This window comes from Eptesicus fuscus, chromosome 2 (assembly GCF_027574615.1).
Source record: "Eptesicus fuscus isolate TK198812 chromosome 2, DD_ASM_mEF_20220401, whole genome shotgun sequence".
Taxonomy (NCBI): Eukaryota; Metazoa; Chordata; class Mammalia; order Chiroptera; family Vespertilionidae; genus Eptesicus; species Eptesicus fuscus.
In genome coordinates, this window is record NC_072474.1 from 93054968 (window position 1) to 93072186 (window position 17219).

The 17219-nt window shown below is 35.6% G+C and overlaps 1 protein-coding gene across 1 annotated transcript in view; it reads right to left on the minus strand.

Moving 5' to 3' along the window:
* N4BP2 (NEDD4 binding protein 2) overlaps positions 1-17219 on the minus strand; it is a 73638-nt gene that overhangs the window by 39463 nt on the left and 16956 nt on the right. The window contains exons 4-8 of the mRNA XM_054729399.1: positions 14744-15083; positions 9582-10716; positions 7570-7694; positions 2047-2135; positions 772-848 (exon numbers count right to left, since the gene is read on the minus strand). Coding sequence (XP_054585374.1) covers positions 772-848; positions 2047-2135; positions 7570-7694; positions 9582-10716; positions 14744-14969 — 1652 coding nt within the window. The 5' untranslated portion in view covers positions 14970-15083. The remainder of the gene's footprint in view (positions 1-771; positions 849-2046; positions 2136-7569; positions 7695-9581; positions 10717-14743; positions 15084-17219) is intronic.

Genomic DNA, 17219 nt, shown 5'->3' on the forward strand with positions numbered 1-17219 from the left:
TATATGCAAAACCCAGAATAGACAAATCCACAGAGAAAGAAAAACCGATTAGTGGCTACCAAAGGGAGGAGGGAATTGGAAGTGACTGATAGCAGGTTCAGGGTTTCTTTTTGAATAGTTGCTCAACATTGTGAATACACTAAAATTAGGTTGTCCTTTAGTTAGTATCGGAATTAGTTAAAATTGCCAAGAGAGCCTGACCAAATTAAGTTAGGGCTATCTGAGGAAGTATAGAGCACAAAGAAAAATACATTGTCTGTCCTTGTCCTGAGTAACATTTTTATTCAAGTCAAACAACCAAACAAAGAAGGGAGGAGGTGAAATACCTGCACAACTGAACAGCTGGGCATTTGCTACCTTTTCATCTATGTCTCCTCACTTCCTTGCAGTATTCTAAGTCACTAGGCAGCTACAATAATTTGTTCCCCCCAGTAGCACAAGGTTCAATATGCCAAACCTTAGCATCTGTTCTAGTTTCAGATAATGACATCATATTATTAGTAAGTATTAAAGTATTGCCTATATACGGACAACTGGAATTTTTCTATTAATTAACTCAATTGTAGGAACAAAAAGATGCAAACTCTTCATAAACTGAATAAAAAGCCTATATGCTTTTTGTTATACAAAATTTGTTATCAATTTTTAAATGGCTAAGCTGCAATCTAATCCATTTTGTTTCATTCATTATTCATAAGGGAGAAAAATCTCAATAGATTTTCTATCAATGTCATGAAATAAAAAGTATATTAAGTAGTCTCCAAGTTTTACCTTGCAAGTTCCTTTGGTCTAAACTTCCACCATGTGTCTGGTTCCCGGAAAAGGACTTTATATTTATGCTTTTGAGACTGAAAACAAAAAAGATAAAAAGCTTTTATAAATAATTACATTTATGAAATTAAATTCATTGTATCCAATTCATAGCATGTTAAAACTGAAAGAACCCAAAAGCTTATCTAATCTTGCGGGGGGGGGGGGGGCTTGTTAATCCTCACCTGAGGATAGTTTTTCATTGGTTTTTTAAAAATATATTTGTATTGATTTCAGAGAGAAAGGGAGAGGAAAGAGAGATAGAAATATCAATGATGAGAGAGAATCATTGATTGGCTGCCTCCTGCACACCCCCCTACTAGGGATTGAGTCCACAACCCGGGCATGTGCCCCTGACCAGAATCAACTGGGGACCTTTCAGTCCACAGGCCGACACTCTATCCACTGATCCAAACCGGACAGGGCTCCATTAATTTTAGAGAGTGGAAGGGAGGGGGAAGAGACAGAGAGAAAAACATCACTGTTAGAAAGACACGTCAATTGGTTGCCTCCAGGACCAGGGAACAAGCCTACAACCAAAGAATGTGCCCTTGACCAGAATCAAACCTGGGACTCTTCAGTCCTGGGGCCAACGCTCTGAGCCAAACCCACTTGATGAGCATGTTAAATTGTAAAATGCACAATCTCTTTGACCCAGCAATTAACTTCCAGAAATTTATGCTATTGATAGTTATATAAGAGTGTAAAGATATGTATACAACAGGGTATCCCGTTCACCATTATTTGTAATAGCAAAAAGTAAAAATAAAAAACATATATGAAATTAAATTCATATATATATATATATATATCAGTAGCTTATGGAACTAGCTAAATAACTGAGTGTATAACCATACAATGAAAATTTACAATTTTTTAAATTCCATATGTATTAATGAGAAAGGTCCTTAATATAAATGTTAAGATACAGAATTTTTAGCCCAGCCAATCAATGATTCTCTCATCATTGATGTTTCTATCTCTCTCACTCTCTTCCTTCCTCTCTGAAATCAATAAAAATATATTTAATAAAAATTGAATCTCAGAAGTTGAAAATGGAAAAAATTTAGCTTTATGAAAAAAACAATTCCTGTTTTCCTCATTTTGCTAAAGACCAGAGAAACCTTAGTTACAGACAGTCCATGGACTGCTTTATTTAAGATTCACTTATGTAAGTGACATCCCCAATAATTTCAAACCCACTATTATAAACTTATGACAATATAAGGTACAAACCAAAGTAACATATGGCTTCATTTCCCATGCCTGTAGGTTTGTATTATCTATTATTATAGGAGACACCTTCTTTTCAAATGCTTCTTTTGCTGAAAAACACAAATAAACAGAAAATCATTTTTAATAACAATATCAAGTATGAACTTGGTATTTTAAAAATCTGATCTTGCTTTCATAATTTGAAAGTCACAGATATGTGCTAATTTTACTCATAACTCTTCTTCTAAATATCACTTTTGAATGTACAAAAAATTAAAATACAGGTAAACATCGAATAATAAACACTAATGTTATAATCAGAGAAAATTATTAAATAAAAACTATATGATCTAAGTTTTACATGTGTCACATGTATTAGCAGCATAATTAAAAAGCTATCATTAAAAATACACTAAAAGCATTTAACAAGACCCTCGAGGATATGAAAAAGGATCAACTAGAAATTAAGCATACACTGACTGAAATAAAAAATATTATACAGCCAAAACCGGTTTGGCTCAGTGGACAGAGCGTCAGCCTGTGGACTGAAGGGTCCCGGGTTCGATTCCAGTCAAGAGCATGTACCTTGGTTGGAGGCACATCCCCAGTAGGGTTGTGCAGGAGGCAGCTGATCAATGTTTCTCTCTCATCGATGTTTCTATCTCTCTCTCTCTATCCCTTCCTCTCTGTAAAAAAATCAATAAAATGTATTTAAAAAAAAAAAATATATATATATATATATATATATATTATACAGAGACCTAAAAGCAGACTAGAGGATCGCAAGAATCAAGTCAAAGATTTGGAATACCAAGAAGCAAAAAACACTCCTCCGGAAAAGAAAAAAGAAAAAAGAATCCAAAAAGTTGAAGATAGTGTAAGAAGCCTCTGGGACAACTTCAAGCGTACCAACAGCAGAATTATGGGGGTCCCAGAAGAAGAGAGAGAGCAAGATACTGAAAACCTATTTGAAGAAATAGTGACAGAAAACTTCCCCCACCTGGTGAAAGAAATAGACTTACAAGTCCAGGAAGCACACAGAACCCCAAACAAAAGGAATCCAAAGAGGACCACACCAAGACACATCATAATTAAAATGCCAAGAGCAAAAGACAAAGAGAGAATATTAAAAGCAGCAAGAGAAAAACAGTTAGTTACCTACAAGGGAGCACCCATACGATTGTCAGCTGATTTCTCAACAGAAACTATGCAGGCCAGAAGGGAGTGGCAAGAAATATTCAAAGTGATGAACAGCAAGAATCTACAACCAAGATTACTCTATCCAGCAAAGCTATCATTCAGAATTGAAGGTCAGATAAAGAGCTTCACAGATAAGAAAAAGCTAAAGGAGTTCATCACCGCCAAACCAGAATTATATGAAATGCTGAGAGGTATTCTTTAAGAAGAGGAAGAAGAAAAAGATAAAGATAAAAAGTATGAACAACAAATACGTATCTATCAATAAGTGAATCTAAAAACCAAGGGAATAAAAAATCTGATGAACAGTATTAACTGGTGAATATAATAGAATCAGGGGCATGGAAAGGGAGTGGACTGACAATTCTCAGGGGAAAAGGGGAGTAGGGGTGCGGGAATAGACTGAACAAAAAGCGTACACCTATGGATGAGGACAGTGGGGGGGGGGTAAGGGCAGAGGGTGGGGTAGGAACCTGGTGGAGGGGAGCTATGGGGGAAAAAAAGAGGAACAATTGTAATAATCTGAACAATAAAGATTTATTTTTTTTAAATGAAACTAAAAAAAAAAAAATACACTAAAAGCAACAATGTATCCTGGATAAGATTCTCAAACAAAAAGACTTTTGTACAAATAAAGTATGGATTTTATTTAATAGTAATGTACCTGTGATATTATGATATAATAGATATTTGGTCTTCATCCTGTTTCTGGCACAGACCTCCCAAAACTGTTGGAATTTCCTAAGTGATGAAAGCTTAAAGATGTTTCTTACGTTATGTTAATACAGTGACTTTGAAAAACACCTAAGGATGGGGGCTGGTTTTCAGTGGAGCTAATAGGTGTTTAGAAGGTTGGAACTTACAGCCTTGGGGTTGGAGAGAGAAGATGAAGACTGAGTTCAACCACCTGTGGCCAATGATTTAATCAATCATGCCTATGTAACGAAGCCTCCATAAAAATCCAAAAGGGCTGTTCGTAGAACTTCCAGCTTGGTGAGCACCTAATGGTACTGGGAGAGTGGTGAGCCTGGACTCCACGGCACAGACACTCCATGCCTTTTCCCCATACCTTGCTCAGTGGATCTCTTCACCTGGCTATTCCTGAGTTATATCCTTTTTTAATAAATTGATATACCTGTGAGCAAACAGGTTTTCCTGAGTTCTGTGAGACACTCTTGCAAATTAATCAAACCTAAGGATGGGATCACTGGAACTTCCAATTTGTAGCCCATGGGTCAGACGCACAGGTAACAACCCAAGCTTTCAACTGGCATTTAAAATGAAGGGCAGTCTTGTACGTATGGAATGTGAGTCTATCTCTGGGTAAATAGTGTCAGAATTGAGATGAATTCTTGGACATCCTGATGAATCCAACAATTGCTTATTGGTATAGGGAAGCCTACACACATACACATACATACATACACACACACACGCACACGTTGCAAGTGAGTTCAGGAACCCTTTTTAGTACTACTGTTAATTTCTTAGTCTTGAGAAAGGTACCATGGTTATAGAAGATGTTAACGTTAGGAGAAAATGGGTGAATGGTATGCATATAGGAACTATATACTGCCTTTGCAATCTTTCCATAAATCTAAAATTATTCCAAAACAAAGTTTTAAAACAAAAAATATAAACAAACACAATCTAAGATGTAAAGCTTTGAAATAAACATTATCATACACTGTTGTATAAATGATTTTCTTATAAAACAACTTTTTTCCCCAAGAAATTACATGACTCAGGAAATTAATAATGAACCATAATAAATAAGCCTTTTAAGGAAATTATTTGCAAAGTTAAAAAGTTCTGTATACTTTCTTACAACTCAATAATGAAAAGACAGATAATCCAATTTAAAAATGCAAAAGACTTGAACAGACAGCTCTTCAAAGCAGATAAACAAATGGCCAATAAGCACATCATCAGCCACTGGGGAAATGCAAATCAAAACCACAATGACAAAACACTTCATAGCCACCAGGATAGCTATAATCAAAAAGAAGATAATAATGTGTTGGTGTTGATGCGGAAATTTGGAACCCTCACAAACTACTACAGTGGGAATGTAAAATTGTGCAGTTGCTTTGGAAAACAGCTTGGCAGTTCCTAAAAATGTTAGGTATACACATGTAAGTTTACAGTAACATTACTCATAATAGCCAAAAGGTGGAAACAACCCAAATGTTCAACAACTGACGAATAAATAAATAAAATGTACCATATCTATTATACAATGGAATATTATTCAGCCATAAGAAGGAATGAACCTTGAAAACATTATACTGGACCTCATAGTGTGCTCAGTGGTTAGAATGTCAGCCTGCACACTGAAGGGTTGTGGGTTCCATTCCCAGACAAGGATACCTACCTGGATGATAGATTGGATCCCCAGTCCAGATGGGACTTGTGCAGGAGGCAAACAATCAATGTGTCTCTCTCACATGAATATTTCTCTCATTTTCTCTCTTCCTCTCCCTTTCTCTTATCTCCCCTCCCTTCTACTCTCTCTAAAATGGATAAAATATCCTCCAGTTAGGATTAACAACAACAACAAATTGTGCTAACTGAAAGAAGCCAGACCCAAAAGACCACATGTCATATGATTTCATTTATATGAAATGTCCTGAATAAGCAAACCTATAGAAACAGCTGTGAGAGGTTGGAAAGAAAAGAGCATGCCCTAACCGGTTTGGCTCAGTGGATAGAGCATTGGTCTGCAGACTCAAGGGTCCCAGATTCTATTCCGGTCAAGGGCATGTACCTTGGTTGCGGGCACATCCCCAGTGGGTGGGGGGGGTGTAGGAGGCAGCTGATTGATGTTTCTCTCTCATCACTGTTTCAAGCTCTCTATCTCTCTCCCTTCCTCTCTGTAAAAAATCAATAAAATATATTTTTTTTAAAAAAGAAAGAAAAGAGCAGTGGCTGCCAATGGGTACAGGATCTTCTTAAAGTGATAAAATGTTCTAAAATTGATTGTGGTGAGGGCTGTATAACTCTGACTACACTAAAAACCATGTGAATTATATCTCAATAAAGTTGTTTAAAAAGGAGTCCTGCCTATTAAATTAAGCATTTTTCATTCTCATCTAACCTTTACAACAATCCTGGGTATTTACCAGTGAAGACACAGGTGGGACTTAGCATAAATAACTTCCACAATATCGCACTAGTAACTGCCAAATCCAAGGCTGCTCTTCACCACATCATACTGTTTCCTTTACTTCTAGTTATGTTGGCATTTTCATATTCCTAAATTCTCACTTTAATAAAGGGTGGAGCAAAATGAGGGTTACGGTTGTTTGTATGGAAAATAATACAATATTAATAATAATACAAAAATAAACTGTGTTCTGTGTACTCACAACTGTAAAACTATTTTTGCCCATCCCTGTATTTAGTTCAAGAAGCACAGAAAAATTTAACAACATCTGAAGATAGTAAACTCAAGTATCTCCTTCATAGTGCATTTATCATAAAAGAAAATCTAAGTAAAATATTGTCTGTCTTTTTTTTTTTATCCTCACTCAAGGATATATTTGATTTTAGAGAGAAAGGAAGGGAGAAAGAGAAACATCAATGTGAGAGACAAACATCCATCGGTTGCCTCCCATACGCACCCCAACCAGGGATCGAAGCCACAACCTAGGTGTGTGCCCCAATCAGGAATCAAACCCACTTTTCTGGTGTATTGGACAATGCTCTAATCAACCAAGTCACCCAACAGGGTTGTTTATATTATTTAATATGAATTTCCTACATGAAATTTAAACTATCATGTAACTAACCATTTCATGATAAACCATATTCAGTGAATAGATAGTTGCACTGCACTAAGAAAGAAATGAAAGTTTTACCTATAATCTCCCTACAGATTTTGAATCTTTTTTGAGGATAGACATTTTTCTCTTACACTATCCTCCATAAAAATTAAACCAACCTAGGAAAGACTGGTGGTTTACAATGCAAATTCCATTTTAGGAAACAGGAACCAGAGCATAGCAGACAACTGTAACCATCTTGAGCTATTCTGAGACCCAAGCAGAAAATCTGACTTCTGACAAGATTCCCATTGAATAAATTAAACAAACATACCATGCAATGTTCTATGCATTTTATAAAAATTAACTCATTTAATCTTCATAAGTTTTGAGATAAGACTACCTCTTTTACCTCTTATGGAACACAAAAATAGTGACAGTTATAACTAGGAATATTTGTTATATATCTAGTTATAAATTAAAGTTAAACAACTTTTTAAAAGTGGGATGTCTCTCAAAATATAAATACTAAGAGAATTTTTTCTACTCTAAATATTATCTGGATTCTGATGTCTATTCTTACCACGATTCTGGTTCCATTCATGTGCTTCTCCTAAGTACTTTACATCAAACTGGTACTGTCCATTTATGTAAAAATAATCATCAGTACTAAGAATGACTCCACTCGGATTATCTTCTTGCATAGTCCTGTAAATGATAAATGGATTTTCATTAATTTTTCTTCTAAATTATCTCTATAAATTCAGTGTGCCAAAAACATCCAAAAATATAACATTAATAGGTAACTAATTTAATCTGTTCAATTGTAGAAAGCTAAAAAAATTTGGGAGGGGTTTCTGACATCTCTATTCCCAGATTTTGGAATTTATCTTCTACATAATTTAAATACATGCAAAAACTAAACAAATAAAATCCACTGAAAATATCACTATTCTCTCCTCTAAAATATGTGTAAGTACAGTATATGTAAAGCCAAAATGTCTTTTGAATTTAATTTTAATTAGCATCTACTAAGTGCTAAGCATACATAAGTGAAAAAAAAGATAAAAACATATGGAACTTTCATGATAGTGAATGCTCACTTGATCTCACCACCTTCTGAGACATTTATCCTCTTCTTTTATCTCTTAAGTCTTCCCCTTCTCTAATACTTCTTTCCCTTTATACATGCATAAATTTCAGCTATCTTTAAAATTTTTCACCACACTTTAAGGACCCCATTCAACTATTACCCAACTTCTTTCCTTTCCTTAACTGCTTTATCATCAATGCTTCCTTAACCCTTTTGTCCTCTACCTTCACAGTGAAACAAAATTGTTTTTAAGAGAGCAATTCATGAGCTTCTTTCCAATAAATCCAAAAGCCTTTTTTATCCCTTATTTCCTTGGGCTTACACACTAATTTAATACTGTAGACCATTTTCTCTGAGAAAACTCCGCTCTATGTCTCTGCACTTCCCCGTTATTACTCTCTCCTCATTCAAAAAAATCTGAGGCCCTGGCCACATAGCTTATTTGGTTAGGGCATCATCCCAATGTACCACGGTTGCAGTTCGATCCCCAGTTTAGGGAACATACAAGATTCAACCAATGAATGCATAAATAAATGGAACAACAAATCAACATTTCTCTTTCTCTCTCTCTCTCTCTAAAAATCAATAAATAAAAACTTTTTTAAAAGGCAAAAGAATATCAGTAAGTTCCTACTTTGTGAAAAGTGCTTCTTTCTCTCTCCATTTCCTAACTGCAGCTGCCTCTTGCTCCAAGGCCCCTGAAATCTAACCTGTGTCATAGTTCTATTACCATTGTTTTTAAATATTCACAGAAGGATATGTTTTTATTGATTTCAGAGAGAGGAAAGAGAAAGTGAGAAAAATAGATGTGAGCGAGAAACATAGATAGGGTGCCTCCTGCACACGCCCTGACAAGGAATCGAACCCATAACCTGGGTATGTGCCCTGAGCAGGAATCGAACCTTTTTGGTGTATAGGGACGACACTCCAACTGAGCCACCCGGCCAGGGTAGTTCTATTACCTTTTAAGTTACCATCTTTCATTCCAATCTCTTTCATAAAATGTAATATCAAAATTAATTTCAATATCCTTAATGTTAGCTTAAAATGTTTTATTGTTGTCATTAAATCAGTGACTCATCCTATGCTCTCTTCCTTCAAATCACACATTTCTAAAAGCATTATTTAGAAAAATGCTACAATTCCAAATTTCCAATTACCAGTAGAATTCTTGTACTCAATACTTCCTTGAATTCAAATAAATTATGGCTCTTTAATTCTCTAATCGAAGATGAACTCATCCTTCTCCCACTCAAATTAGTTTTCTTTCACATAAAGTTATTTCTATTGATTTCACAAACTCACAATCTTGGAATCACTTTTTTTTTCTATTCTGGTGAAAACAGTAGAATCAGCTAAAAAGTCAGAAAAAAATCAGTAAAAAAAGAAACATTTTAGGAGTTACAAAACATCTCTATTAAGCAAAAGCACATGTTCATACTCAATTAACAAATCTTCAGGTTCATGCACTAGAGTTCTTAAAATTCAATTAAGCCTCATACCTTGCCAAAAAAGATTTTCCTGATCCCGGAAGCCCTCTGAGAAGAACAAGAACCAGTCCAACATAAGATGTCTTCTTTCTTACAACCTGAGAAACTGGAGTTTCTTGCACTTGATAAGCACTTGTTCCCTCTTTATTTCTCCATATCTTTGTTGGAGAAGGGTGAGAAATAATTGGGGATGGAAACGTATAGTTGACAGGTCTCCAGTGTGCAGCTGTGGTAACAACAGGAGCTACAAAGCCATGGTTTGCTTGAAAGAGGTCAAAAGCAGGAATCATTGGATTCCACATTGGTGGAGGTGGAGGAGGCAGCAACAGAGGAAGAGGGGCAAGCATTGGACAGTAATTTACATCCTTCCCCTTTGGTGGCAATTCATTATGCTTGTGCGGCTTGAAATTGAATTCTTCAGAAGGTACAAACACATCCGGGATAGAAGTAGATTTCTGATTCCCACCGGGACCCAGTAAACCAAGCCCTGGATTTTGCACAGTAGAGTTTAAAGGAGCCTGAGGTTCATTGGCATCCAAATCTACATGGGCTTGAGAGAACTGAGTCTCAACACACTCAGATTCTAAAAGATCATTCTCTCTTTGATTGCTGCTGCTACAACCCACCGCAGTGTCATCTGCTACATTTAAAGAACTACTGAGAAGAGAATCTTCCAATGTGTCATGCTTTATAAAACTTCCGGGCTCATTTGAAACTGACTGTGAAGTTAAGGTGTTTGAACTTAAAGTAGAGGCAGAAGTCTCTACATTTTCACTGTTCAAATCCATATTTTGTGTAGAAAGAATGGGAGTCACACTACTTGAATCTGAATTTATGAATGCACGTGGGTCACTAAAACTATTAACATCTTCCAAAGGCAAAAATGAGCATACTTGGTCTTCAGGAGAAGAGTTTAATTTCTCAAAAGCATTCTGTATCAAGGAATCCAAGTCTTCTGTTAACTGCATGTCGAAGAATGAATCCATTTTTGAATCTTCACTTTCTTCTTCCGGCGGACACTTTTCCATTATTTCATTTACTGCTGCACTTACTTGGTTCTCAGAAGCAATGATGCTTTTTGAAGACGATTCTTCTATCTTGGTATCAGTGGCAGATAATTCTAATAGACAATCCATGGCATTATCAACTGCACAACAATAAGAACAATAACAGCAATAAAATATATACATACATGTACTGAAAATATTAAAATATAATGATTAAAACTTACAAATAATTATACTGGATTTTGCATTATGGAATATAAAGAATGGTGGAGATATGCAATGTTGTTACTTACAAACAGTAATAATTAGGTTAATAAACTGCCATCAAGTAGATATTCTCTGATGAATTTACTGAGTAAATGTAAAAAGATCTATAATTGTATGTACCAGGGTTATTTCTAAAAATCCTAAAACCAGTTGATCTATTCAAAAATACTTACCTACTGCATGGCCTTTTAAATAGTAAGTATTTAAGGTACTCTTCTAGTAAATCTAATTTGAATATGTGATCCATGCCATGAATTTCACTTAATAAAAAAATATGTAAGAGCAGGCACTATCTACATATCAGACATACTTTGTACAAAGATGAGTAAGACATTGTTTTACTACACTTAAAGGAACTTTGCAAATTAAGAAAAACGAATTGCCAAGTTATAAAGACAGTCACTGGGATATAAAGTACAGCATAGGGAATACAGTCAATAACACTATAATAATTATGTATGATGCCAGATGGGTACTAGACTTGTGGGGGTGATCACTTTGTAACATATGTAAATGTCTAATCGCTATGTTGTACATCTGAAACTAATATAATATTGTATATCAACTGGAATTGAAAAATAATTTAACAAAAAATTTAAGGACTTTTTACAGTCTAATGGAGGCAATTAAAGATAATTATATTAGAGGACAATTACATTACAGATTAAATAATGCACACTTTGAATAATATATAAATGCCATAGCAGCCTTATAGGAGGATAAGAAAAGACATCACATAAGGTGATATGTGAACTAGGACTTGAAGAATAAAAAGAAACTTGTCAGATACAAAAGGGAAAGGCAAAGCCAGTCCTGAAAACATAAAGCATGTTTAAGATATTAAGAGAAGTTGGTGGGCACACAATAGCATAGAGGATAAGAGGAGATAAAACTGGAAAGGGAGCTCAGGTGTCCTGTATGTCATGGTAAGAAATATCAATTTTATTTCTAAGGGAACTGGAAGGGAAATGACCTATCATAGCATTTGGGCTAGAAGTTTTATATGTATCACCTCACTGAATCCTCAAATAAAACTATTAAGTATAGTATTCTTAGCAAATAGATAAAGAAAATGAAGTTCAAAAAGTACATTAACTTGGCCCAAGTCACACAGATAATAAGTGACAGACTCATGATCGGTAAATCTGACTCCAATGGTGAGCTCTTTCTGTTATAACACAAACAGGGAGCCATTAGAATTAAGCATTTGAAATGTGAGATTTTTATCTTTTGTTCTTTTAAGGAAGATAAACATGGAAACAACACAGCACGGTAACACCTCTCGTCTGGAGTCAGAACACCAGCATTTAAATCCTACTTGCCGGCTATGACACTTTGAATATGTTGCTTAACTTCCCTAAGCCTGGTTTTCTCGTTTGCGACATGGGGATAATAAAAGTACCTACCTCATAGGGTTGCTGTGAGGATTAAATGAGATAATCCATGAAAAATTGCTGTGCACAAGGACTGGCACCTAGTAAGCACCCAATTAATGTTCCCTTAAGAAGAAAAACAAAGATGGATTGGAGGGGACAAGCCTGACAGAGACCAGTTAGGAGATTACAAAAATACTACTACCAAAGCTAGAAGCCCTAAACAAGAACAAAGAAGTTTAAGAAAATGAAAGAAAATACAAGCGGTATTTCTATGAAAGAAAATATATGTGATAGAAAAACAACAAAGGAAAAGATGAACCAAAAAAAAGTAATGTGTATAAAAGGAAAAGCAATATTAAAATAAATAAAAGGTCAAGATATAGATCACACAAATAAATGAAAAGTCCTCACACAAATTGTTAAAAAAAATTAAAACAATGGTAAAAAAAAAACACACAACAAAAACACATAAGCAATTCACACAAGAATTGATGAACAATTTATATACAAAATGTCCAACATTCCTCTTTACTTAAAAAAGTAAATAAAAACAGAAAAAACACAAATTGAGAAAAGTAATTTTATTCCTATTAAAATAATACTACACAATTCTGAAAAGCCTGTGGTGAAATCACTATAATTATACAGTGCTTGTGATATTACAAACTGGCACACCTCCTTAGTAGGCAATGTAACAGTGTTTCCAAGAGTTGAAAACTGTTCTTACCCATAACGTAAGAAATAAAACTCTGGGTCTAAGAAAAAAAGCCAAAAGAAAGAAAAAGCAATTTGTACCACGATGGTCTCTGAAATATTAATTATTCATGAAAAACTTAAGATATAATTAAGTAACAAAGCACAACAACTCATTGGGCTATTAGAAAGCTGATCAAAATAAATTTAGATTCCAGCAACACTGAAAAAAAATGCTTATGTTAGTTTAAATTTAAAAAGCATAATATACAATTTCATCAATGCTACTATTCATACTCAAAATATCAGTATTTATGAACAAAGTGTAGAAAAGATCCTAGAAAAGATAAATATGTTTTTGTTAGGATTGATGGTAATATATTTTTCTTCTAATTCCTCATTGCTATGTTAGTTTATGTGCAACAAATAAATTTTAAAGACATCAAAATCAGGAGATAAATACTAAAGTCACACTTAAAAATTCTACACACCATCATTTCTGGGCATCATGTGGACTGCTAAAAACTGGTTTTCTGCATATATATCATAACAGGATAGATACACTCACATCACAGACCATGTAATGAATAAAAATGGAAGTTTATCACGCATTACCAAAACTTCCCAAATATAGAATAATTTTCTTCTACTTATCATGGTCAATTGCAATACTAAGAATCAACATGTAATTTATTCATCCAGTCAACTTTAAGACTTTCCCCTCTGAAGCAAATACTTCTAAATAATTTATTACAAGTCATTAATAACTTACTATACTGAAGGTTTTACCAACACACACACATACACACACACACATCCCTTGATCCTGACCAAATAACTAATTTGGGGTGCATACTATTATTTTTCTCATTAACAGATAAGAAAACTGAGACCCACAGAGGTTTAGTGGCAGAGCTGGAAATACAACCCAGGTTTCTTGACTCCAAATCCAATGTTTTGAAAATAGCTCAACCCTTATCAGCTCTCATTTTCACAATTATAGTTACCTTTTCCCTCAATAAATATTTACTGAGGTCCTACCATGAGTCATTTGCTATTTTAAGGGTTGGGGATACAGCAGTAAACAAAACAGTTTTTAAAATCTGTCTTTATGGAGCTTACAGTCTAGGACAGTGATTCTCAATTGGGATGATTCTAACACCTAGGGAACAATGACAATATGTGGAGGCATTTTTAATTGTCACAACTGGGGATGGGGGAGGAGGTGTTACTGGCATCTAGGGGGTACAGGCCAGGGATGCTGCTGAATATCCTACAATGCAAAGAAAGCCACTCACAGGAAAGAATTATCCAGTCCAAAATGTCAATAGTGCCAACCTGGTCTAGCAGGGAGGTAAAAAAGTAAATAGCCGAAACCGGTTTGGCTCAGTGGATAGAGCGTCGGTCTGCGGACTGAAAGGTCCCAGGTTCGATTCCGGTCCAGGGCATGTACATTGGTTGCAGGCACATCCCCAGTAGGGGGTGTGCAGGAGGCAGCTGGTCGATGTTTCTCTCTCATCGATGTTTCTATCTCTCTATCCCTCTCCTTCCCTCTCTGTAAAAATCAATAAAATATATTTTTAAAAAAAAGTAAATAAACATAGACATACATTTTACATCAAGAACTGTACATTTCTTGAAAGCAGAAACTATGCTTTATTCTTCACATCCCTCAGTATACCAAACTTAGAATCTTTCCCCCAGTAGATGCTCAATAAGTGATAAACAAAATAGAAATAAGGCAGTCATTTTTCTATATTACTACGGTCATTGCATAGTACATGAAGTCTTCTTATAAGATACAAAGGGTTCAAACTAAACTTTTTCTCACCTTTGAAATCACATTCAGAAAGCATCAAATACACTACATCAGGATCCAGATCAGAAAACATCTCTGAGATATTGGTGAAGAGTTCTTCCTGATCAACTTTTGTTTCACACATGGAAGGAAGAGTAGTTGGCTCCTCATGACTAGCAACACTGGATACGACAACTTCCTTAAAGTTTGCAGTCTTCCGAAAAGGATTTCCCCCAAGATTTTTCCTTCTCCTTGGCATTCTGACTTCCAAAACTAAAATATTTCCCTTTATTATGTAAGATGTTTAATATTTAAGTCATACCTCAAAGAAAACAGGGTTAACTTATCTTGCACAATCCAGCAGTAATAGGACCTAAAATAAAAAGCAAGTAGAAACACTCAGACTATATAGTTATATTTCCATTTCTAATATTGGAATAATATCTTATTTAACTCTAAGAAAATACTATCATCTCTGGGAGCAAAGCCAAAAAGCAGTCAAACATTTCTCCCTCTCCAAAATATTCAAGTTTTCCCAGGATTGAACATGTTAAAAATTAGGATCTTAACAAATGTAACATTTTCAGAACAGTGAATACACTGTTTTAATATCATTATTTCTATTAAGAAAAACCATAAAACAAGACTGAACACCCACATTTGGAGGTCTACAGAATCACAAACTTAACATATCCAAAACTGAGCTACTGATCATCTCCTCCAAACCTGCTCTTCCCAGACCTTCCCATCTCAATGCAACTCTCTTCTTCCAACTGCTCAGGTCAAAATCCTGGAATAGCTCTTGACTCCGTTCAGCCCACATCCAATCAGTAAGCCAATTTTGTCAGTACAACCCTTAAAATGTATCCAGAATATGAACATTCCTCACCTTCTCCACTGCTACCACAGCCTCTTGCCTAGATTACTGCAACAGTCCCATCAATCTTTCTGCTTCCACCCTTGCCCCTTCCGTCTACTTAGCACAGCAATCAAGAGTGACTTGATTAAACTGTAGGGTAGGATCATGCCTCTCTTCTGCTGAACTATCCACTAGCTTCCTACCTCAGTCAGGGTAAAAGCCAGAGCCCTTACAATGGCCTATATCCCAGGCACTTGTTACTTCAACGATGTCATCCCTAATCCTTTTTCATCACTCATGTCACTCCAGCCACACTTCCCCTCATTGCTCTTCTTCAAACACACTAGCCATGCGCCCACCTGGGAGCCTCTTTATATCTTGATTCCTCTAGTCTATCTGAATTACTATTCTCACATGTAGTATTTCCTCACTGCCTTCCTATCATTACTTAAATGTTACCTTCTCAGGAAGTCAGTCCCCGAACACTACTTAATCCTTCTTCCCTATAAGACTTAATTATCTTCTAACATAGTATATTATTTTATTTGTTTTACTTATTTATTGTATTTACTACCCATATTCCAGTCAAGTGTAAGCTCTGTAAGGACAGGGACTCATATATCTGGAGAACTCCAGGCAGTCTACTTGCTTTCTCTGCCTGTCTAATAAACATTTCAAACTTAACATATCTAAAACTAAATGTCTGATATTATCCCGAAAATCTGCTCTAACCATTTAGTTGGCTGCCATCACCTGTACTCTTGTCTCTTAAATGGTCTCCCTGCTTCTAACCCTTGACCCCTATAGTTTATTTTCAACTTACCAGCCAGAATGATCTTCATACAACATGAGTCAGAATGAATCAGGATCTGCTCTAAATCTTCAATTGGTTCCCCATGTCACCCAGAGTAAAACCTAACATTTTTGCAATGGCCTACCTCCCTGCTGGCCTTTCAGACGTACTCTTCCCCAAGGTATTTGCATTGCTTTCTCACTCCTTCAAATCTTTGGTCAAGTGTCACATTCAATAATTTCTTCTTGATTACACAATTTAAAATCATAGTCCAGCCTGGCCAGTGTGACTCAATGGTTGAGTATCAACCTACCTATGAACCAGGTGGTCATGGTTCAATTCCCAGTCAGAGCACATGCCCGGGTTGCAAGCTCGATCCCCAGTAGGGGGCATGCAGAAGGCAGCCCATCAATTCTTTCTCATCACTGCTGCTTCTATCCCTTTCTCCCTCTCCCTTCCTCTCTGTGATATCAATAAAAAAGTATTTTTTTAAAAATAATAATTAATTAATTAATTAATTTAATTAAATCATAGCCCAGCTAGAGTGGCTCAGTTGCTTGAGTGTTGTCCTGTGCACCAAATGGTTGCCAGTTCGATTCCTGGTCAGGGCACATACTTGGGTTGCAGCTTCAAACCCCATTTGAGGTACGTAAGGAAGGTAACTAATCAATGCTTCTCTCACATTAATGTTTCTCTCTTTCTCAACCTCTAACTCACTCTCTCTCTCTCTCTCTCTCTCTCTCTCTCTCTCTCTCACAGCATGATCTAAAGTGAAGATTAAAAAATAATAATAAAAATAAAATAATACCTCACATTCCCTCTTCCCTTAACACTTTCTAACATACAACAAATTTTAG